This window comes from Salmo salar, chromosome 15, assembly GCF_965601325.2.
Source record: "Salmo salar chromosome 15, fSalSal1, whole genome shotgun sequence".
Lineage (NCBI taxonomy): Eukaryota > Metazoa > Chordata > Actinopteri > Salmoniformes > Salmonidae > Salmo > Salmo salar.
In genome coordinates this window covers 77,598,669-77,622,613 of record NC_138305.1, presented here as the reverse complement: position 1 = coordinate 77,622,613, position 23,945 = coordinate 77,598,669, and the positions used below count along the sequence as shown (strand labels likewise).

At 42.4% G+C, this 23,945-nt stretch overlaps 1 protein-coding gene across 2 annotated transcripts; it reads left to right on the top strand.

Annotated features, from left to right (window-relative positions):
• Nucleotides 1-10,391: 10,391 nt before the first annotated feature.
• On the top strand, nt 10,392-23,823 carry tmem51a (transmembrane protein 51a). Of its 2 annotated transcripts, none has more exons than XM_014146075.3 (3): nt 10,392-10,491; nt 16,345-16,794; nt 20,557-23,823. In XM_014146075.3, exons 2-3 carry the CDS (start codon nt 16,415-16,417, stop codon nt 20,939-20,941), a joined length of 765 nt encoding a protein of 254 aa, XP_014001550.1. In that variant the 5' UTR covers nt 10,392-10,491; nt 16,345-16,414; the 3' UTR covers nt 20,942-23,823. The 2 variants fall into 2 exon arrangements, with proteins under 2 accessions (XP_014001550.1, XP_014001549.1); XM_014146074.3 differs by lacking the exon at nt 10,392-10,491 and adding an exon at nt 10,520-12,175.
• The last annotated feature ends 122 nt before the right edge of the window (nt 23,824-23,945 follow it).

Sequence of the window (23,945 nt, the reverse complement as noted above, 5' to 3'; positions counted from 1 at the left end):
TCTGATCGCCACGGTGATTGAGTTAATGCACGGGGCGCGCTTCTTCACTAAACAGGATCTCAGGAGTGCGTACAACCTGGTGCGTATCCGAGATGGAGACGAGTGGAAGACAGCATTTAGTACTACCTCAGGGCATTATGAGTACCTCGTCATGCTGTACGGGTTGAAGAATGCTCCCTCAGTCTTCCAATCTTTTGTAGACAAGATTTTCAGGGACCTGCACGGGCAGGGTGTAGTGGTGTATATCGATGACATTCTGATTTACTCCGCTACACGCGCCGAGCATGTGTCCCTGGAGCGCAGAGTGCTTGGTCGCCTGTTAGAGCATGACCTGTATGTCAAGGCTGAGAAATGCCTGTTCTTTCAACAGTCCGTCTCCTTCTTAGGGTATTGCCTATCCACGTCAGGTGTGGAGATGGAGAGTGACCGCATTGCAGCCATGCGTAATTGGCTGACTCCCACCACTGTGAAGGAGGTGTAGCGATTTTTAGGGTTTGCCAATGACTACCGGAGGTTTATCCGGGGTTTTGGTCAGGTAGCTGCTCCCATTACCTCACTGCTGAAGGGGGGTCCGGTGCGCTTGCAGTGGTCGACTGGGGAGGACAGGGCTTTTAGGAAACTGAAGGCTCTGTTTACCTCGGTTCCTGTGTTGCCTCATCCGGATTCGTCTTTGCAATTCACAGTGGAGGTGGACGTGTCTGAGGCTGGGATAGGAGCTGTGCTCTCTCAGCACTCGGGTACGCCATCTAAGCTCCGCCCCTGTGCCTTCTTCTCTAAGAAACTCAGCCCGGCGGAGCGAAACTATGATGTGGGGGACCGGGAGCTGTTGGCTATCGTCAAGGCTTTGAAGGTGTGGAGACATTGGCTTGAGGGGGCTAAACACCCTTTTCTCATCTGGACTGACCACCGCAATCTGGAGTACATCCGTTTTTCACCCGTTTTGTGTTTACCCTCTCTTACAGACCAGGTTCGCAGAACGTTAAGGCAGACGCACTGTCCCGGCTGTATGACACAGAGGAGCGGTCCATGGATCCCACCCCCATAATCCCAGCCTCTTGTTTGGTGGCACCGGTAGTGTGGGAGCTGGATGCGGACATTGAGCTGGCATCACGTGCGGAGCCCGTTCCCCCTCAGTTTCCAGCTGGGCGTATGTACGTTCCGTCTGCTGTCCGCGACTGATTGATCTATTGTGCTCACACACTACCCTCCTCTGGTCATCCTGGGATTGGTCGGACGATGCGCTGTCTTAGTGGGAGGTACTGGTGGCCCACCTTAGCTAAGGACGTGAGGGTTTATATTTCCTCCTGCTCAGTGTGCGCCCAGTACAAGGCTCCTAGACACCTACCCAGAGGTAAGCTACAACCCTTACCCGTTCCACAACGGCCGTGGTCGCACTTGTCAGTGGATTTCATAACCGATCTTCCACCTTCACAAGGTAACACCACGATCCTGGTCGTTGTGGATCGTTTTTCTAAGTCCTGTCGTCTCCTCCCTTTGCCTGGTCTCCCTACGGCTCTACAAACGGCAGAGGCTCTGTTTACTCACGTCTTTCGGCACAACAGGGTGCCTGAGGATATAGTGTCTGATCGGGGTCCCCAGTTCACGTCAAGGGTCTGGAAGGCGTTATGGAGCGTCTGGGGGTCTCGGTCAGCCTTACCTCAGGTTTTCACCCTGAGAGTAACGGGCAGGTGGAGAGAGTTAACCAGGATGTGGGTAGGTTTCTGAGGTCTTATTGTCAGGACTGGCCGGGGGAGTGGGCGGCGTTCGTGCCCTGGGCAGAGATGGCTCCGCCAATCCTCCACTAACCTCTCTCCCTTTCAGTGCGTGTTGGGGTATCAGCCGGTTCTGGCTCCTTGGCATCAGAGTCAGACCGAGACTCCTGCGGTGGACTACTGGTTCCGGCAGTAGTCGTACAGCGCGCTGAAGGTGGACATGAGCGGCGTCCCAGGTCTCCTCCGCGCGCCGTACGATGCCAGAAAGTTGGCGCAGATCGTCACCGCAGTGAGGCCCTGGTGTTCGCACTGGGGGACAGGGTCTGGCTCTCGACCAGAAACCTGCCCCTCCGCCTGTCCTGCCGGAAGCTGAGTCCGCGGTTTGTGGGGCCGTTTAACCTGTTGAGGACAGACGTTCCGCTAGCGGAACCCCGTTCCGCCTGCGGAACCCCTAGCCAACAGCCAATGGCATCGCACGGCGCGAAATTCAAAACCAACTAAAATACCACAATTAAATTTTCTCAAACAATCAACTATTTTACACCATTTTAAAGATAAGACTCTCGTTAATCTAACCACATTGTCCGATTTCAAAAATGCTTTACAGCGAAAGCACAACATTAGATTATGTTAGGAGAGTACATAGACACAAATAAATCACACAGCCATTTTCCAAGCAAGCATATATGTCACATAAACCCAAACCACAGCTAAATGCAGCACTAACCTTTGATGAAATTCAGCAGATGACACTCCTAGGACATTATGTTATACAATACATGCATGTTTTGTTCAATCAAGTTCATATTTATATCAAAAAACAGCTTTTTACATTAGCATGTGATGTTCAGAACTAGCATACCCACCGAAAACGTCCGGTGAATTTACTAAATTACTCATGATAAACGTTACATAACAATTATTTTAAGAATTATAGATACAGAACTCCTTAATGCCATCGATTATGCAGGACTCCTTTATGCTATGTCCGATTTTAAAATAGCTTTTCGGCAAAAGCACATTTTGCAATATTCTGAGTACATAGCTCGGCCATCACGGCTAGCTATTTTGACATCCGCCAACTTCGGGGTCACCTAAACTCAGAATTACTATTAGAAAAATTGGATTACCTTTGCTGTTCTTCGTCAGAATGCACTCCCAGGACTTCTACTTCAACAACAAATGTTGTTTTGGTTCCAAATAATCCATAGTTATATCCAAATACCTCCGTTTTGTTCGTGCGTTCAGGTCACTATCCGAAGGGTAACGCACGAGCGCATTTGACAAAAAATGTCAAAATATTCCATTACCGTACTTAGAAGCATGTCAAACGCTGTTTAAAATCAATTTTTATGCTATTTTTCTCGTCAAATAGCGATAATATTCCAACCGGGCAACGTTGTATTCATTCAAAGAGAGAAAGAAAAACATGGCGAGTTCTCGTGACCGCGCATCTCCAGTCTCACTGTCCCCAGGCTGACCACTTACAAACTCTGCTCCTATACTTTGCCCAGAGACAGCAGACACCCCATTCCACTTTCTGGCGGCATTGGAGAGCCAATGGAAGCCTTAGAAAGTGTCACGTTACAGCACAGATGCTGTAATTTCGATAGAGATGTAACAGAAGGACAACAAATTGTCAGACAGGGCACTTCCTGCATGGAATCTTCTCAGGTTTTGGCCTGCCATATGAGTTCTGTTATACTCACAGACACCATTCAAACAGTTTTAGAAACTTTAGAGTGTTCTCTATCCAAATCTACTAATTATATGCATTTTCTAGTTTCTGGGCAGGAGTAGTAACCAGATTAAATCAGGTACGTTTTTTATCCGGCCGTGAAAATACTGCCCCCTATCCCAAAGAAGTTAAAGACCTGAGGAGAGTGAACGAGGTGTTTTAGGTTAAAGCTTCCCCCCCATTACCGCATTAACCCCTCGTTCCATGTGTCTCTCCTCAGGCCGGTGGTGGCTGGCCCGCTCCAGGAGGCTGAGGTGCGGGAGGTTCCTCCACCCCCTCTGGACATTGAGGGGGCCCCGGTGTACTCCGTTCGATCCATCCTGGATTCGAGTCGTCGGGCGAGGGGCCTTCAGTACCTCGTGGACTGGGAGGGGTACGGTCCGGAGGAGAGATGCTGGGTTCCGGTGTAGGATTTGTTAGATCCTTCCCTGCTGCGAGAGTTCCTTCGTCTCCATCCGGATTGCCCCGCACCTCGTCCTCCGGGTCGTTCCCTTAGGCCGGTGTCGACGCGCAGCTGGAGCCGCGCGTCAGGTGGGGGGGTACTGTCACAACTTCTGCCGAAGTCGATGCCCCTCCATGTTCGGGTGGTGCTCAGCGGTCGACATCACCGGTCTTCTAGCCATCACTGATCCATTTATTACATGTTGTGTATTTAACCCTCTGTTTTCCCTCATGTCCTTGTCCGAGATTGTTTTGTTTGTTATCGGTTTCGTGTATTTTGTATTGGTGTGCTACGGGTATTTTTTACCCATGTTATTTTTATGTACATTGGTTTTGGAGTTCGTGTTTGTTTATTCTTATTCTTATTCTTGTTTACACCTATTTAGAAAGAGGAACTGCACTTCTGTGCTGTTTGTATTGATATAAACTCTGTAAGCAAACAAGGACATAAATCTACATTCCATTGCCTCATATCCATCATAAATTAATATCAACTATCTGAACTCAGTTCTTTTGGATTAAACAATGTAGTTATGGACTGAAAAGCACAAAAATATGAGCGCTGTCAACATTGTAGCTTTTAAAGGCAATTTTAATGTGTTCACAAAAATCGCATTCACCTGTAAACGCCACAGATACATTAAATGTCAAGTGTACTACACCACCTGATCAGATTAGGTTTGAAGAGGGGGATAGGACAACCATACAATACCAAGACCTTTATGTAGTCTAATTAATTTTGTTGCCATTTTGTACATCTTTAGCAAATTCACTTCACTATATAGTAAGTTCTTACTCCTAAAAAGACAATTTTCTGATATAGTAGAGGTTATGTTTCCAATTGTGGAATTTTGAGGGTTAAACTCCAATAAATGAGAGGTAGCAAATGCATTGGTTGGCAATCCTTGTTTGATAGTGAAAGTTACATTTTTGTTTGACTGAACTTGGCTTAATGTTGCCTACAGTAGCCTAACTATCAAAATGATTATGCATTATGCTGGCCACATGATAAAGTAATTTTCAATAATGTTCTTGAAGATTGTAACATCTCAAAGGGATTTTTTTTCTTTTTGTGTCCCTTTGATATTTTAAGTAGAAATTGTCCACCAATATTGAATTGAAAAAATCTGTATTTTGACATGTCCCTCTGTCACCCAACTCTGTCAACCCTGTGTCGCTCATTTTAAGGTCAACCCTTTTAAGTGAACTGAGCTCTGTTTAGTGAACTGAACGTTCCAAAAAAATTGAACATGAACATCGAATAGTCAAATCATAGAGTAAAAGCAGGTGACCTGGTTCTACTCTTTTTGGTCATTTTTTTGTATTTTGTGATGTAAAAGACCACAAAACGGGGCGGCATGTAGCCTAGTGGTTAAGAGCATTGGGCCAGTAACCAAAAGGTTGCTATTTCCAATCCCTGAGCTGACTAGGTGAAAAATATGTTGATGTGCCCTTGAGCAATGCATTTAACCCTAATTGTTACTGTAAATCACTCTGGATTAGAGTGTCTTTAAAAGAAAAACTGAGTGGGTGGGGCAAAACTCAGTAGACAGGCTAGAAATATTTCATCAATTATTTATTTTTTCTTGTGACTCTTGCATTTAATTGGCACTCCCTGTTTCCCACAACAAGCTACCATTCCTCCTGTCACAAAGGGGATTAATGGCTGATTTAAGAAGAAATCGTCAACCCTGTTATGGTCAAACCTGTTACTTTATTTGTTACTTAACTTCTATGGGCTACGTGGGACGCTAGGCTTTACAGCGAAAGCAAAACATTAGATTATGTTAGGAGAGTACATAGACAAAAATAATCACACAGCCATTTTCTAAGCAAGGACATGTGTCAATAAAACCCAAAACACAGCTAAATGAAGCACTAACCTTTGACGATCTTCATCAGATGAGATTCCTAGGACATTATGTTACACAATACATGTATGTTTTGTTCGATAAAGTTCATATTTATATCCAAAAACAGCATTTTACATTGGCGCGTGATGTTCAGAAAATGTATTCCCACCAAACCTCCGGTGAATGTGCACATCAATTTACAAAAATACTCATCATAAACGTTGACAAAATATATAACAATTATTTGAAGAATTATAGATAGACTACTCCTGGATGCAACCGCTGTGTCAGATTTTAAAATAGCTTTACGGAGAAAGCACATTTTTCAATATTCTGAGTACATAGCTCAGCCATCACTGCGAGCTATACAGACACCCGCCAAGTTCAGGGCAACCTAAACTCAGAATTAGTATTAGAAATATTCTCTTACCTTTGGTGATTTTCATCAGAATGCACTCCCGGGACTGCTACATCCACAAGAAATGTTGTTTTTGTTCCAAATAATCCATATTTATGCCCAAATACCTCCGTTTTGTTTGTGCGTTCAGAGTACTATCCAAAGGCATAACGCGCGAGCGCGGTACCAGAGACGAAAAGTCAAAATGTTCCATTACCGTACTTAGAAGCATGTCAAACGCTGTTTAAAATCAATCTTTATGGTATTTTTTATGTAAAATTGCGATAATATTCCAACCGGACAATAGCGTATTCATTCAAGGAGAAAAAGAAGGAACAGCGCGCTCGGGTGACCGTGCATATCCAATCCCTTTGTTGCCAGGCAGTCTACTCAGAAACTGAGCTCCTATTATCTGCCCAGTGACAGGAGAATGCTCAAACCACTTTCTGAAGGCTTTTGACAGCCAATGGAAGCCTTAGGAAGTGCAACGTAACCCCAAGGATACTGTAGTTTCGAAAGGGACTAGAAAGAAGAACTACAATTCTCAGATCCTCCACTTCCTGGTTGACTTTTTCTCAGGTTTTTGCCTGCCATATGAGTTCTGTTATACTCACAGACATCATTTAAACAGTTTTAGAAACTTCAGAGTGTTTTCTATCCAAATCTACTAACAATATGCATATTCTAGTTTCTGGGCCAGAGTAGTAACCTGTTTAAATTGGGTACGTTTTTCATCCGGCAGTGAAAATACTGCCCCCTAGCCCAGACAGGTTAATAGTATTTTTTTAATTTAACAACCTCTTGAGATGGGAAAACGTGACAGAATGTAAAAATGTGTTAAAGTTACACTTCTCCAAAGGTACCAAATTGGTGGAATGACCCTTGTGCTCTCTTACACCATGCTTATAAATAAATCAATAAGTTCAACATTCTTTCGTTTGTAGCATACGAAATACCTGTCCTATTTATATATATTTTTTAATTTAACTTTTATTTAACTAGGCAAGTCTTAGATTCCGATGACACTGATCACAAAATGTGTGTATGTAAAAGCTTGAATCCTTACCTAGCAAGCAAAATGACATTGAAAAGATGTCGAAAATATGTATTTTTGCGATGTTGAAGTTCGGTTCATTTTCGGTTCTGATAGATTGATGCAAATATGAATTTTCTGGACATTGAAAGACATATTTTCCAGACGTTAAAATCAGGTTCATTTTCGGTTCTGAATGAAAGTTGAAAATATGTAATTTACAGATGTTGAAAATACATATTTTTTGGTCATGTATTCTATGGCCAAATGTCAATCGCCCATACATTCTCAATGAAGTAAGCATTATACTGTATCTAGTGATGGGCAGTTCGAGAACGATTAACAATTTTTTAACAACTCTATTTACTGAGAGTCATGATTTGTTTTTCTGGATGCAACGAGTCCTACAATGAGTCCTACAGCAGGATTGATACAAGCTCATCTGGCTGAGCGGCTCCAGAGACATACACAGCGTCTGCTCAACAAATTTGAACTCAAGAACAAATCGTTTGGGGGGCTGCAGTTTGCAAACGATGTGCGTCACCTTCAAGGCAGTCAAGCAACAGTCTTTCACAATCTTGTCCGGTTGCGGCCACAACTAGAACTTGTTTCAAATGAATAAAAAAAGTTATTATTTGTATACCTAGCAATCAACAAATGTACATTGTTCAAAGCACACGTTTACAAGTCTCAGTCTCAAATGACAGCTCCAATAAGTCCCCTATGGTGAACAAAATATCAACAAGAGGCTTGCAAGAAAGGCATTTCACTGTACTTGTGCACGTGATGTTAAAACTTGAAACTTGAAATAGAATTATGACTCTTTCGAGTTTTCAGTTGATCATTCACCGGTAAGGGGTCCTGCATGATCTTGGCATTACTGACTCGTTCTTCTTACTGAACGAGTCAAAAAGATCTGGAGTCAGTAAAAAGAGCCTTCCCAACTTCCAATCACTAAATTATATGACAATAGTATTTTTTTTATCCATTTAATATTGGAAAGAAGAGCCAACTGAAGACTGCAACATAAAATATATAGAGTGTTATTGCTCCCAACTGTCACATGCTCCTATGCAATAATGTTTAAAGTAGTTCAACCTACACAATAAACCTACAGACCATTTCAACTACAATAACATTCTCAGCAACGGTTACAGAAATATGTTTTATTTGTATGACTGTGATATGCTGTTGTTTATCTACCTTAGTTGAATGCATTGACTCTATGTCGCTCTGGTTAAGAGCATCTGCCGAGTGAGCAAAATACAAATACAAATTTGGTTGGTCTGGACCATACCAAATCTGAACGAATTGTAGACATCTAGGCTACATATTTATATATTCTTATTCCATCCCTTTACTTAGATGTGTGTTTATTTGGTAGTTGTTGTGGAATTGTTAGATATTACTGCACTGTCGGAACAAGCACAAGCATTTCGCTACACTCACAATATATTTTTTTTTTAATTTGTATTACTTAACCTTTATTTAACTAGGCAAGTTAGTTAAGAACAAATTCTTATTTACAATGACAGCCTACCAGGGAACAGTGGGTTAACCGCCTTGTTCAGAACGACAGTTTTTTTACTGCGTCAGTTTGGGGATTCGATCCAGCAACCTTTCGGTTACTGCCACAACGCTCTAACCACTAGGCTACCTGTCAACCCAAATAACAACTGCTAACCATGTGTATGTGACCAACACAATTTGATTTGATTTGATTTATATTTCACAAGTTTGAACAGCACAGTACGGCACAGTTCAGTACAGTTGAGCACAGTACAGTAGAGTTTTATTTAGTACAGTACAGTAGAATAGAGTACAGTAGAGTAGAGTTTAATTCAGTAGAGTAGGCTAGGCAATGTAGTCTAGGCTATGTTTCACAAGTTTGAACAGCACAGCACAGTACAGTACGGCAAAGTTCAGTACAGTAAAGCACAGTAGAGTACAGTACGCTACGGTACAGTAGAGTTTAATTCAGTACAGTACAGTTTAATTCAGTAGAGTACAGTGCAGTTTAGTTCAGTAGAGTAGAATGCATTGGAGTAAGGTTGGTTCAACACAATACATTATGCTGTACTATACTCTACTGTGCTGTACTGTACTGAACTATACTTAACTTGTATTTTCTTTACTGTACTGTAATGTACTCTGCTATGCTCTACTGTACTGTGCTGTCCAAACTTGTGAAACATAGATGTCTATGATTGGGCCAAATCAAGTCTGGACCAGACCACACCAATTATAGATGTCTATATTTGGGCCAAATCAAGGAAGGTCCAGACTGGACCACATGAGAACCAATTATAAAAGTCTTTGTATGGGCTAAATATAGGTCGGTCCGGACGTCTGTGGACATTGAAATCAAGGCCGGTCAGGACCAGACCAAATCGGAATTAAACAAAGACATCCATGATTGGTCCGGACCGGACCAAAATATCATACATTTTTGGATTCATTTTTGGATTTTATATACCCATTGATTCTTGAAGAATATAACTTCAAAATGGCTCATGAGCTAGTTCAAATGTCGTATGCCCATAGGGCATGTTGTTGTTTCTCTGTAATACTATTAGCCACCTAGCAATTTTATAAAGTTGGCTACCAAGAAGCCCATTCAATCAAGTCAGAGATCGCATTGATTTGTTCTTCTAATCAAATCGAATCATTTAAAAAGAAAATGTATTGTTCCTCTATTTTATCGGAGCCCATGTGTCTACAAACGTATGGAATCGTCTTGAAAAGAGAAAGAGGCACATCCCTATCATACAGTGTTTGTTTACATTTACTTTGTTTGCAAACATATTATCTGGCCCCTGGGTTACCCCAGTAGGAGGAGTTTGCTCCATTTGAAAAGTGATGGCATTTGTTTTGGAACCGGCTGTCTCCTGGGCATGAACCAGGTGCCTTGTTCAAAGCCCAAAGCGAAGTCGGCTCAAAACAAAAGTGACGTTACCTAGGCTAGATTTTAAGCATGTGGAGTAATGAGTAAATTTCTGTTTCACATTCAAAGAGAATGCTTTTCATAAAAACGCTTTATTTGCCTTCCCAATGAAAACTAGTTCGAAAAGTATAACATATTTTATGGAAATTAGATGTTCTATGTTTATGGACGATGCACCATGCTGCCTTGTTGTCAACATGACTGAGAGTTGCAGATTACTGTTCAATTTGAGAAGGGCGCTCCTCCCTCACCGCTTTTTCCCCTTCACGTCACGGTCCATAGACCGGTGCACCCCATATTGCGGAAGTACAGCGTTACAGCGTGATGAAAATTTAAAGGCAATGTTCCTTCATTGGCGGAGACTACATTCACGGTAAACGCTGCATTTGTCAGCTCAACCGTAAATTACTTTTACAATCTGTAACACTTCAGCGATACAGATTGAATAGAGCCCTATACGTTACAAATTTGCAAAACGTGTCATATGTTACGAATTCTGTCTAGGTGGCTAGGCAGCAAATGTTAGCTAGGCTAAGGGTTAGGGTTAAGTTTAGAAGTTAGGTTAAAGGGTTCAGGTTAGGCGAAGGGTTAGCTAAAATAGTTAAGGTTAGAGGAAGGGTTAGCTAAATGGGTTAAGGTTAGCTAACATGCTAAGTAGTTGCAATGTAGCTACAAAGTAGTAAGTAGTTGGAAAGTTGCTAAAGTTGTCCATGATGAGTTTCGAACTCGCAAACTTTGGGTTGCTATATGTTCGTGTTATACGCCCACCCTACTTTCGTTTCTGCCTTAAGTAACCATTTGTCTTATCTAACCACATTAAACGTAACATATACTAATTTGAGTGTCCCGGATTTAAATTGACCATGTGTCATCTTGTCTATGAAACCAGGCTGGCAAAAATATGGGCCAATACAGAGGTGTTGGCTTAGATCGGTAGTATTCAAAGTCGGGGCCGCGACCCTTAGCGTGGTTGCAGGAAACTGGAGTCTGGTCTCCAAAGCATTAAGAGTGCAGATTATTGCATGAGCCAATACACACACGTTTTCCAGAAAGATTATTTGAAAAATACAATGTCTTTTATTTCGCTAAGAGATGAAAATGTTATGAATTGAAGGTTATTTGTTGATGTACAAATCGAAATGTAAGGATTTTAGGTTGTGTCATGAGATTTGGGGTGGGTGGGGTCTTTTTTTTGGTCCTAGCTGAAAAAAAATGAATTCCACATGCTTAGATTGTTGACAACAAGTTAACTATTAACTATATACAACATAAATACATTTGCACAATGAGCACTTGTCTCTCAAATACATTTTTACCTTTGTTGGTTAGCTAGCTAGAGATTTTTTGCCATATTAGCATGGACGTGACAAAACACCTCAAAACAAGACATGGTATCAAGAACAAGATTTATGTGTATTATTATTTTGGTTTATATACAGAACAAGATAAAACTAGCTGAATGGCTCTGCCTCCCAGGCGTGAACCAGGTGCCCAACTCTGTCTGACTGCGAAGTTGGCTCAAAATTAAGGGGACTTAATTAAGCACGTGTAGTTATGGGTACGATTCTGTGTTTTCCCATGCAAATGTGAGAGAGAAAAAAGTGCCTTGCCAATAATACCTTGTTTGAAAATTCAAACATAGTCTATATTTTATCGTAAAGAGGTTGTAGCTTGTATTCTTTTAGGACGTGGCGCCATGTTGCATGTTGACAACATGACTGAGTGACGCAGATTTCTGTTCATTTGAGAAAAGCGCTCTTCCCTCGTTCACATCACGGGCCATACACCAGTGCCCCGCAGTTCAGCATAATCGAATCTGCCCAATGTTGCTCTCAATCGGCACACGGCCTTTTGACCCATTGAAGCGCGCGCATTGTTTTTGTGACGTGATCACATCAGTCGTCTATAGGTCCGTCGAAGAAAGTTTCTGATTAGAAATGTGGCTTGATTAGTATATTTCCAAGATATAGCTAGGCTACGTACAGTAAATCCCTTGATCGCGGGTGATCAACTTCGAAGAAAGAAAGCACTTTGGAATGTATCGTCAGCATGCAAAGGTAAGGGCGTCTATTTTCCACCCATTGCATCATATTGTCTTCATTTTTACAAACCGTTGTTTTTATCAGTTCAGTACCTTTGATTCATACTTAGCGTAGTAGTAGGCTATAGTCTTAATATTAGAGCGAGAATGTTATGGGTTAATCTATTTGTTTGCAGAACACGCCTGTGTAGCCAGCGTGATAGCTGGGCTAAGTATCTCATTTTGTAAAATGTGGCGTCTATACACATTACTACCCTAGACTATACATTACCTCTCTCATCAGCATATGTATTTTGTGGGCTATCAATGCACTGGAATGTGACTGTCTGTGCTGAAATACTTCAATGTCATCACACTTCCATTCGTCTACTTCTCAACTTCAACAGGGCACTGCATGCATGTGTCGGCTACTTCTGTTCTAACTTCTACACATCTTTAGAAATGCATACAAGTTGTAATGGATACAGAACTTCAGAAGTTGACAAATCAATGCTACCTCAAATGTCTGCCAAAATGTAATTCTGTAAAAAAAAAAACAGAACAAATCGAATACAGTTGCAAAGGAAACTTAACTTTTTCGTTGCTTAGGTCGACTTGTCACTCTCACACACTTTTTTTTTTATTTCCACAAACGTGGGCACTGTTATTTAACATTTCCCTATGGGCTGTCAATAGAGTTCTGAACATTTTAAACTGCTGAGAGTAGGCACCTCAAATGGTATTCTGAAATTGCTACAAGGCTTTTAAAGTTATTCCAAGTATTTTTCTTATGTCATTGTGGCACAGTTTGTGCACGTTTGGGTTACACATAACTGTGTACAACCAGCCAGATGTATGAGGCTAGGTTACAGATTGACTGTAGAAGAAAATGTGCCCCCCCAAAAATAACAGCTGTTATTTTGAAATTACTTTTAGGCCTAGTTGTACAGGGTGGGGTGGGGTTTTGGTCATACCACACATTCTTCAGTGTGCTAGTAATTCTATATCAGTTGTTCCTTGATCTCTCTTTCTCTCTCTCTCTTAGCAAGTCCAGACATGCACACAAGTATTATTTTGCTGGCCCTAGCAATTTGTAATCTGTCAGATTGAGGGTATCAAGGCATGCATAGGGTAATGTGGGGTAACTAGCCCACCCCCACCCCAAGAACAATGTCCAATTGCTGACACAACAAAGCAAAGATTGGTAATGTGGATGATTAATGAACTCTTAAAATCTCAAGTCTGGGTAACTTATTTTAATCAAAGAAATACAATATTTATCTAAATGGCTTTGGACATCTCACTATTAATGTCCTCACTATGATGAGGTTTTGATGTAAGGTCCCTCTTTTCATTTTCCCGCAAATCATGTCTAAATCGTTCTAAAGTACAGTACCAGTCAAAAGATTGGACACGCCTACTCATTCAAGGGTTTTTCTTTATTTGTACTGTTTTCTACATTGTAGAATAATAGTGAAGATATCAAAACTATGATATAACACATGGAATCATGTGTTAAACAAAGTGTTAAACAATTCAAATTATATTTTAGATTTAAGATTCTTCAAATAGCCACCCTTTTCCTTGATGATAGCTTTGCATACTCTAGGCATTCTCTCAACCAGGTTCGAGGTAGTCACCTGGAATGCATTTCAATGAACAGGTTAAGTTAATTTGTGGAATTTCTTTCCTTAATGCGTTTGAGCCAATCAGTTGTGTTGTGACAAGGTAGGGGTGGTATACAGAAGATGGCCTTATTTGGTAAAAGATGAAGTCCATATTATGGTAAGAACAGCTCAAATCAGCAAAGAGAAACTACAGTCCATTTCTTTAAGACATGAAGGTCAGTCATTACAGAAAATGTCAAGAATTTTGAATGTTTCTTCAAGTGCAGTTGCAAAAACCAACAAGTGCTATGATGAAACTGGTTCTCATGAGGACCGCCACAGGAATGGAAGACCCAGAGTTACCTCTGCTGCAGAGGATAAGTTCATTAGATTTACCAGCCTCAGAAATTGCAGCCCAAATAAATGCTTCACAGAGTTCAAGTAACAGACACATCTCAATATCAACTGTTCAGTGGAGACTGCGTGAATGAGGCCTTCATGGTCGAATTGCTGCAAAAAAAAAACATTACTAAAGGATACCAATAAGAAGAAGAGACTTGCTTGGGCCAAGAAACACGAGCAATGGACATTTTAGACCAGTGGAAATTTGTACTTTGGTCTGATGAGTCCAAATTTGAGATTTTTGGTTCCAACCGCCGTGTTTTTGTGAGATGCGGTGTGGGTGAACGGATGATCTCCGCATGTGTATTTCCCACCGTTAAGAATGGAGGAGTAGGTATTATTGCTGGTGACACTGTCTGACTTATTTAGAATTCAAGGCACACTTAACCAGCATGGCTACCACAGCATTCTGCAGCGATCCGCCATCCCATCTGGCTTGCGGTTAGTGGGACTATCATTTGTTTTTCGACAGGACAATGACCCAACACAGCCTGGAGGTATTTTTACCAAGAAGTAGAGTGCTGGAGTGCTGCATCAGATGACCTGGCCTCCACAATCCACTGACCTCAACCAAATTGAGATGGTTTGGGATGAGTCGAACCGCAGTGATGGAAAAGCAGCCAACAAGTGCTCAGCATATGTGGGAACTCCTTTAAGACTGTTTGAAAAGCATTCCAGGTGAAGCTGGTTGAGAGAATGACAAGCGTGTGCAAAGCTGTCATCAAGGCAAAGGGTGGCAATTTGAATAGCACCCTTTTTATAACAACAAAAACAGCTTGCTTTAGATTTAGAAAAACGCCTTGCAATTGTCTTTCAAGTGAACTCATGGCTAGATGGCTTGCCCGAGGGCTTAAAGCAGTCCTCTGAATGGGGGCTACCCGGAAGAGATGCAAATCACGTCTTGAATTGCAAAACGCTGCTCGCCCGCTGGCGGTTAGGCCTGTAAAATGAATAACTGCTGATGTATAACCGTTAAGGACTTAGCAGTTAGTTAACCATACTGTAACAGAGACAGGTAATTGTCATGGGGGTAAATGTATTTTCTAATCTGGTGACTTGGGTTGCAAAATGCATGTCTGGTTTTATTATGAGTAACTGTTCTTGCTCTTATAAAGATAGACACACAGGAGCACACATATTCAGGCAATACCGTGGGAAGGTCAAATGTAAAACATGCACCTTCTATCGGATCATCTTGAAACATTCTCTGTAAATCTAACTTTAATCAAGGTTTTACATGGTCTAGTATTGGTTTCCTTTTTCAGCGTTATGACATAACGGTTGTGATGGATAATATTATATCATATCTTGGCTTCAGAAGATTGGGAATTCACTACATTTTGTGTGCTTGTTCTGGGATGTTCTACAGACTTTTCAGAATTTTTTTTAAAATCTTAAATGATGTATTCTAAGATTCTCTTGGAAAATATATTCTGAAATGCGTTTGTCTTACATTGCAGTACTATTTTTGATAGAAAGATGAGAAGTGTTTTATCAACAGTCTGAATAGTCCTGGAGGTTTTTTTAAATATTTTTTTATTATGAAAGCCACTCAAAATATACTGACTTCATCCCGTTTCCAGGAAAGTGACATTCCAAATAAAATTCCTGTAAAACGGCTTTGAATGGCATTTCTTATCTTAATTCCACTGAACAACTTGACATTGCTCAAGATGTTCTTGTACCTAGGAGTCTGTCCTGTTAAATCTTGCCATAAAAACACACCTTATTAATATAAAGTCTGCATAAGGGAGTTTTCCAACTCCGTGTAAGTGTTGGCTCTCTGGCAAGTAGGTGCTAATGTTCACAGGAGACAGAAGCTGCTGGAAGTCGCATCATCTTAAACAAAGGAAAGGCATATTGCCCACCCAACTCTGGCTGTAGGATCTATTGATAGAGAAGCCTATTCAAATGCAAGGTATTCGTGAAATGCGATATTGTGAGGTGTAGTGTGCCCTTTTATTTTATTAATTTTTTCTTTTCACCGACTATTTTCATGTTTTTAATTGGACTATATTGAAGTTATTGGAACAATGATTCTCTATCTAAATTCCATCACAGTTTGAGTGCCATAATTTTCCCCATTTACTCTTTTATATTTGGATTTGTATTGAAATAATTTTGTTAACACCACATATTAACCTCTTTACTGTATCAGTGTTCTATTTGTGCCCTAATCAACTGTTTCTCTCCTCAGTCTTTGACCCCAGGTGTGAAGCAGCTAGCTGACCTAGCTGAACACTAGGTGGGCCTACGTTTTGGGGAAAATGCACTCCAGCGTTGAGGTGCCCCCAAACCCCCATGTTGCCAGCAACCACAACAGTCCCGGAAACTCAGGTTCCCAGTATGCCTTGTGTGCCCTGGGGGTGGGACTGGTGGCCCTGGGCATTGTCATGATCGTGTGGAGTGTGGTGCCCTCCGACATGGCCGGGAACAACAGCAGTGGCACCGGAGGAGGGAACCCGAAACCGGACACAAGGGGGAGGACTTCATCGGTGGCCTTTGTACTGGTCGGGGCTGGAGTGGCCATGCTCCTGCTGTCCCTGTGCCTGGGGATGAGGAACAAGCAGCGGGAGCAGCAGGTGCTCCTAGAGGCCCAGACTCTGGGGGCAGGCAACGTAGCTGCCAGTGAGGACGACGGAGAGACGTGAGTACTGTAGCTACTGAGTTAGTTTGTGAGCTAATTAATGACCTCAGCAGGTTTGTTTGCTCAGGGTTCAGTGCAGGGTTGGGCAATCCCTTTATTACTTTACTAACCGTTTGACTGCTCCTAGATGTGTAACATCACATGATGCACACCAGATGACGCCATCAGTGTTTCCAGATGATGTTGTCAGAAACACTTATTTCTATATTTTTGACTACAACACATAGAAACTTGTCATTCTCACATGTATTGACATTTGTGGTGGTGCTGGAGATTAATATTGCCCTTTAACCTATGAGGGCTAACACATGTTCAGCTGATTCAACTACACTGAACAAAAATATAAATATAACATGTAAAGTGTTCGTCCAATGTTTCATGAGCTGAAATAAAAGATCCCAGAAATGTTCCATACACACAAGCTTATTTACAGTGCGTTCGGAAAATATTCAGACCCCTTCACTTTTTCCACATTTTGTTACGTTACAGCCTTACCAAAATTGATTCAATTGTTTTTTTTCCTCATCAATCTACACGCAACTCCAAAATGACAAAGCAAAAATAGGTTTAAATGTTTTTTTGCAAATATAAAAAATAAATCACATTTATTTATTCAGACCCTTTTCTCAGTACTTTGTTGAAGCACCTTTCGCAGCGATTACAGCCTCGATTCTTCTTGGGTATGACGCTGCAAGCTTGTCACACCTGTATTTGGGGAGTTTCTCCCATTCTCTGCAGATCCTCTCAAGCTCAGTCAGGTTGGATGGGTAGCGTTGCTGCACAGCTATTTTTAGGTCTCTCCAGAGATGTTCGATCGTGTTCAAGTCCAGGCTCTGGCTGGGCCACTCAAGAACATTCATTCAGAGACATCCCGAAGCCACTTCTACGTTGTCTTGGCTGTGTGCTTAGGGTCGTTGTCCTGTTGGAAGGTGAACCTTCGCCCCAGTCTGAGGTCCTGAGAGCTCTGAAGCAGGTTTTCATCAAGGATCTCTCTGTACTTCATCTGTCCCTCAATCCTGACTAGTCTCCCAGTCCCCGCTGCTGAAAAACATCCCCACAGCATGATGCTGCCACCACCATGCATCACCATAAGAATGGTGCCAGGTTTCCTCCAGACGTGACACTTGGCATTTAGGCCAAAGTGTTCAATCTTGGTTTCATCAGACCAGAGAGTCTTGTCTCTCATGGTCTGAGAGTCTATAGGTGACTTTTGGCAAACTCCAAGCGCGCTGTCATGTGCCTTTTACTGAGTAGTGGCTTCTGTCTGGCCACTCTACCATAAAGGCCTGATTGGTGGAGTGCTGCAGAGATGATTGTCCTTCTCGAAGGTTTTGCCATCTCCACAGAGGAACTCTGAAGCTCTATCAGAGAGACCATCAGGTTCTTGGTCACCTCCCTGACCAAGGCCCTTCTCCCCCGATTGCTCAATTTGGCCAGGCGGCCAACTCTAGGAAGAGTTTTGGTGGTTCCAAACTTCTTCCATTTAAGATAGATGGAGGACACTGTGTTCTTAGGGACCTTAATAAATGCTGCAGACATTTTTTGGTACCCTTCCCCAGATCTGTGCCTCGACACAATCCTGTCTCGGGGCTCTACGGACAATTCCTTCTACCTCATGGCTTGGTTTTTGCCCTGACATGCGGTGTCAACTGGGGGACCTTATATACACAGGTGTGTGCCTTTCCAAATCGTGTCCAATCAATTGAATTTACCACAGGTGGAGTCCAATCAACTGGAGCCTCCCGAGTGGCGCAGCAGTCTAAGTCACTGCATCGCAGTGCTAGCTGTGTTCCTACAGATCATGGTTCGATACTGGACTGTCTCACAGCCGGCCGCAACCGGGATACCTATGAGGCGACGCACAATTGGCCCAAAGTCGTCCAGCTTTGGAGAGGGTTTGGCCGGTCAGGGATGTCCTTGTCCCATCGCGCTCCAACTACTCCTATGGCGGGCCGGGTGCAGGCACGCTGACACGGTTGCCAGGTGTACAGTGTTTCCTCCAGCACATTGGTGCAGCTTAGCGGGGTTGTGTTTCGGGGGACGCACGGCTCTCGACCTTCGCCTCTCCCGAGTCTGTACGGGAGTTGCAGCGATGGGATAAGACTGTGACTATCAATTGGATATGACGAAAAAGTGGGTAAAATAATAAGGCTGTAACAAAATGTGGAAAAATGGAAGCGGTCTGAATACTTTCCGAATGCACTGTCTCAAATTGTGTGCCCAAATTTGTTTACATCCCTGTAAGTGAGCATTTCTCATTTGCCAAGATAATCCATCCACCTGACAGGTGTGGCATATCAAGAAGCTGATTAAACAGCATTAGCATTACACAGGTCCACCTTGTGCTGGGGGCAATTAAAGGCCACTCTAAATATGCAGTTTTGTCACACAACACAATGCCACAGATGTTTTGAGGGAGTGTACAATTGGCATGCTGACTACAGGAATATCCACCAGAACTGTTGCCAGATAATTTAATGTTAATTTCTCTACCATAAACTGCCTCCAACATCGTTTTAAACAATTTGACAGTACGTCTAACCGGCTTTACAACCACAGACCACGTGTATCCACGCCAGCCTAGGACCTCCACATCCGGCTTCTTCACCTGCGGGTTCGTCTGAGACCAGCCACCCTGACAGCTGATGAAACTGCGAGTTTGCACAACCTAAGAATTTCTGCACAAACTGTCGGAAACCGTCGCAGGGAAGCTGATCTGCAAGCTCGTTGTCCTCACCAGGGTCTTGACCTGACTGCAGTTCGGCATCAGTGGGCAAATGCTCACCTTCGATGGCCACTGGCATACTGGAGAAGTGTGCTCTTCACGGATGAATCCCAGTTTCAACTGTACCGGGTAGATGTACAGAGTGCCCCAACTTTTTATCTCTGTGCAATTTGAGATATCGTGACAAGATCCTGAGGCCCATTGACGTGCCATCACCAGTGCACGACCCCCATGTCGCAAGGATCTGGACACAATTCCTGGAAGCTGAAAATGTCCCAGCTTTTCCATGGCCTGCACACTCACCAGACATGTCACCCATTGAGCATGTTTTGAATGCTCTGGATCGACGTGTACGACAGCGTGTTCCAGTTCCCCTCAATATCCAGCAACTTCCCACAGCCATTGAAGAGGAGTGGGACAACACGCCACAAATAACAGCCTGATCAACTCTATGTGAAGGAGATGTCACGCTGCATGAGGCAAATGGTGGCCACACCAGATACTGACTGATTTTCTGATCCATGCCTCTACCTTTTTTTTTAAGGTATCTGTGACCAACAGATGCATATCTGTATTCCCAGTTATGTGAAATCCATAGATTAGGGCCTGATGAATTTATTTAAACTGATTCATATCCTTATGAATTGTAACTCAGTAAATTCTTTGAAATTGTTGCATGTTTTGTTTTTGTTCACTGTGGTTAAATGTTTCGTTTGATCATGTGAATGGCTTTGCTTTGGCTGGATCCAAGTCCTGCACCCACACTGGTCCTTCGCTATTAACATTGGTTACCCATGTTTTAGTGCTTCTTTAAATCTCTCTGCAGTGCTTTAAGTAACTTTTTTTAAGTTCAAGCCCCATTACGTAAACTGGGCACCTGTTGCAATAAAGCCATGTAAAACCATCAGGACTGTATTTATCAGGACACACGGCATAGCCTAGAGTACACACACATCAACAATATAGAAGACGAACGCAGTCCAATCTGAAAGTGCATAGTTACTCATATCTGTGTGTTTCTGTATGAATGTCCACAGGGCAGAGGAGCGAGCCCAGAGGTACACTGTGCCCAGCTACGAGGAGGCGGTAGGCAGCGGCGAGTACCCCATACGCCAGAGCAACTTGCGCCACAGCTCGTCCCAGCTGCCCTCCTACGACGACCTGGTGGACGGTGTGCAGATTGAGCTGGAAGGGTCAGATGTCACCCAGACGTCACCCACTTCCACTAACCCTGCCTCCTCTGCTGTGCCTAACCGCCGCACTGGGCGAACGGGCCTCAAGCTCCTTCCCCTTAAGATCCGGAGGATTAAATCGGAGAAGCTCTTTATGAATAACACGGATAACTCTCAGCCTCCGGGAGGGATCACTATTGAGCCGCTCACTCCGCCACCAATGTATGAGGACAAAGCACCCCAGCTCTGAGACTTGGCACCTTCTAGGTTTCAAAGCAGGTTACTGAAGCCGCTGCGTCCCACTAGGCGTGGATTGGTTGTGCAGTGCTACTATAGATGTGATCAGATGGCCCTTGTCATGCATCTGTGGTTAAATTGTCTCGATGGCACTTGTCATGCCTATCTGGCTGAGGACTTTTCTTTAGACCTGCAACTCAAGGGCAGTGAGCACTGTTCTGTATGTGGGGCACTGGCATTTGAGTAGATCTTTGGGGCAACTCTAACGTTGCTGGACAGAGGGAACACTTGGACAGAGAGTACACATCCAATTTCCGACTATGATTACAAGGACATTGAAGCTTACAAGGACATTGAAGCTCGGTTCAAAGGATCGATATTATTGGGGGAAATACTCAGCATGTCTTTGATGCCTTTAATACTTTACAACGAGTACTTACTCTGGTCCAAATCTCCTTTTGTATGCAGTTGACCATATTTTATTTTCCTCTGTCTGCTATATCATTTCAAGTTCCGTCTTCATCCTCAGTCCAGTCAGCCACGTGTTATAGATGTATTATTCATGTCTGAGTTTTGAATTCTGTACAGCTACTTAGACAGCTGCTCCTCACATTTTGGGAGAGGTGCTATTTGGCGACTGAATCAACGGCCGCCATACTCAGTCAGTGTTTGTGTGTTGCTGCCTGTGTTGCTCGTCAATAGAGGACAATTGAGAGAGACCGAGGCTCATGGGTAGTTAGAAGCCTTTGCCCTGTAGCCATGGTGAAATGGGATTGGGCTCTGAAGGCCGTAGTGTAGTCCAGCTCTTTTCCTTGACTTTTTTTTTTTTTTTTTTTTGCTCAATAGAGGAGAACACAAGGGGGACTTTCTCTGAGCAGCTGGGAGCTGGGATAATGGCACCCATTGCTCACTCACTCATCACTCTTGAACTATTCTTCACTGGCTCCTTGACTGGCAGCACTTTCATTAGGAGTATTCAGAGAATGAACTTCTGGTGTCCATGGTTTGACCCCATTTTGTTTAGTGGAGCAAAAATACATCAGTACCTTTATCTCTCTAGCCTGTTTGTTTTATGCTTGTGAGAGTATGGAAATGAGCGAATCCATTAAGTGTTTGGAATTTAAGAATGTTATTTTCTTATCATACGGATGCTATTTTCTGATGTCATGTTGATGAACCTGTTCGACAACTATTCACTACTTTTTAGGTGGGAACACAAACTGTACACAACAGTAGCCTTCTTTGTGTAAGTGAACACTTAATAAACTAGCAAATGCATACCTATGCACACAGAACAAGAATAGGCTTTTTTTAATTTGAATTGAATTGCTGAATTACTATGCTAAACAAAAATATAAACGTAACATGTAAAGTGTTGGTCCCATGTTTCATGACAGGAAACAAAACATCCCAGAAATGTTCCATATGCACAAAAAGCATATTTCTCAAATTTTCTGAACAAATTTGTTTACATCCCTGTTAGTTAGCGTTTCTCCTTTGCCAAGATAATCCACCCACCTGACAGGTGTGGCATATCAAGATGATTATTAAACAGCATAGTTATTACACAGGTGCACCTTGTGCCGGGGACGAAATAAAAGGCCACTCTAAAATGTGCCATTTTGTCACACAACACAATGCCTTAGATGTTACGTTTTGAGGGAGCGTGCAATTGTCATGCTGCCTGCAGGAATGTCCCTTAGAACTGTTGCCAGAAAATGTAAATATTAATTTCTCTTCCATAAGCTGCCTCCAATGTCGTTTTAGATAACTGGCCTCACAACCGCGGACTACATGTAATCACGCCAGCCCAGGACCTCCACATCTGTGCTGAAGAGTATTTCTGTCTTAAATAAGCCCTTTTGTGGGGAAAAACTCATTCTCATTGGCTGGGCCTGGCTCCCAAGTGGGTGGGCCTATGCCCTCCCAGGCTCACCCATTGCTGCGCCCCTGCCCAGTCGTGAAATCCATAGATTAGGGCCTAATGAATTTATTTCAGTTAACTGATTTCCTTATAGAACTGTAACTCAGTAAAATCTCAGAAATTGTTGCGTTTTTATATTTTTGTTCAGTACAGTTTATACATGTAAAATAGCATGGACATCATGTACATTTTAGTTTTATACATCGATTTTGTACAATATTGTTGACGGTATTTGTAGGAATCCATGACTTCATAGCATGTTCTGTACTTATGGGGACACTACACTCTAAAATGAAAGTTTGTCAGGTGTTTTCATACCTCAAAAGATACATTATGTTAAGCAACGTACACATCCCAATCCATTGGTTTTGTAGATTCAACGATAATGTCACAACCCCAAATGAATGATAAAAATGAGCACCAGAGATGTTTATGAATGAAAAATTGTGCCCATTGTGCTCATCTTTTCAATTCATAAACAGATCAGTACCAAGATAAGCACCATGGTGTCCATCTTTTCCATTCATAAACAGATTATGTGCAGAACTTTTCCATTGAATTTGGGATTGAGAATTACAGCGGTAACAATACAATCAATGGTGTTGGACATGGATCCACCTTCACATTAGACTTCTTTTGAGGTATAAAAACATCTAACAAACTTAGATTTTGGAGTGTATTGTCCATTTAAGAATATTCTTATGTGGAACAGAAACATTGTTCATGAGTTCAATGGACTTTTCTCTCAACCAGCTCTATCTATGACATTTATTCACATCATTTCAAATACTTAGCATTATTTGTAAACTACATGATTGGCTTGTATGACTAAATTTCCTTTTGTATGTTTTTGTATGAGGAGTTCTGTCTGTTTGTTGACTTCGAGGAGTTTAGAATGATGCATTCTTGTGTACAGTAAAGGAGTTGAGTATGAATAATGTAAAAAATAAATTTAAACTATTCCGACCACACAGTTCTATTGCAAATAGGTCCTGTGACGACTTACTGGTTTTCAGCAACCACACTAACGTGTTTCTGGGAAATCATTAACCATGGCAGTGCCTTACTTCCTGTAGTATACAGCTTTTTTGGA

What these genes read in the sequence shown, in the direction of transcription:
- tmem51a (XM_014146075.3), top strand. Translation starts at nt 16,415, where the DNA reads ATGCACTCCAGCGTTGAGGTGCCCCCAAACCCCCATGTTGCCAGCAAC. An exon ending in AGTGAGGACGACGGAGAGAC is followed by an intron (nt 16,795 to 20,556) that starts GTGAGTACTGTA and finishes GAATGTCCACAG; the next exon opens with GGCAGAGGAGCGAGCCCAGA.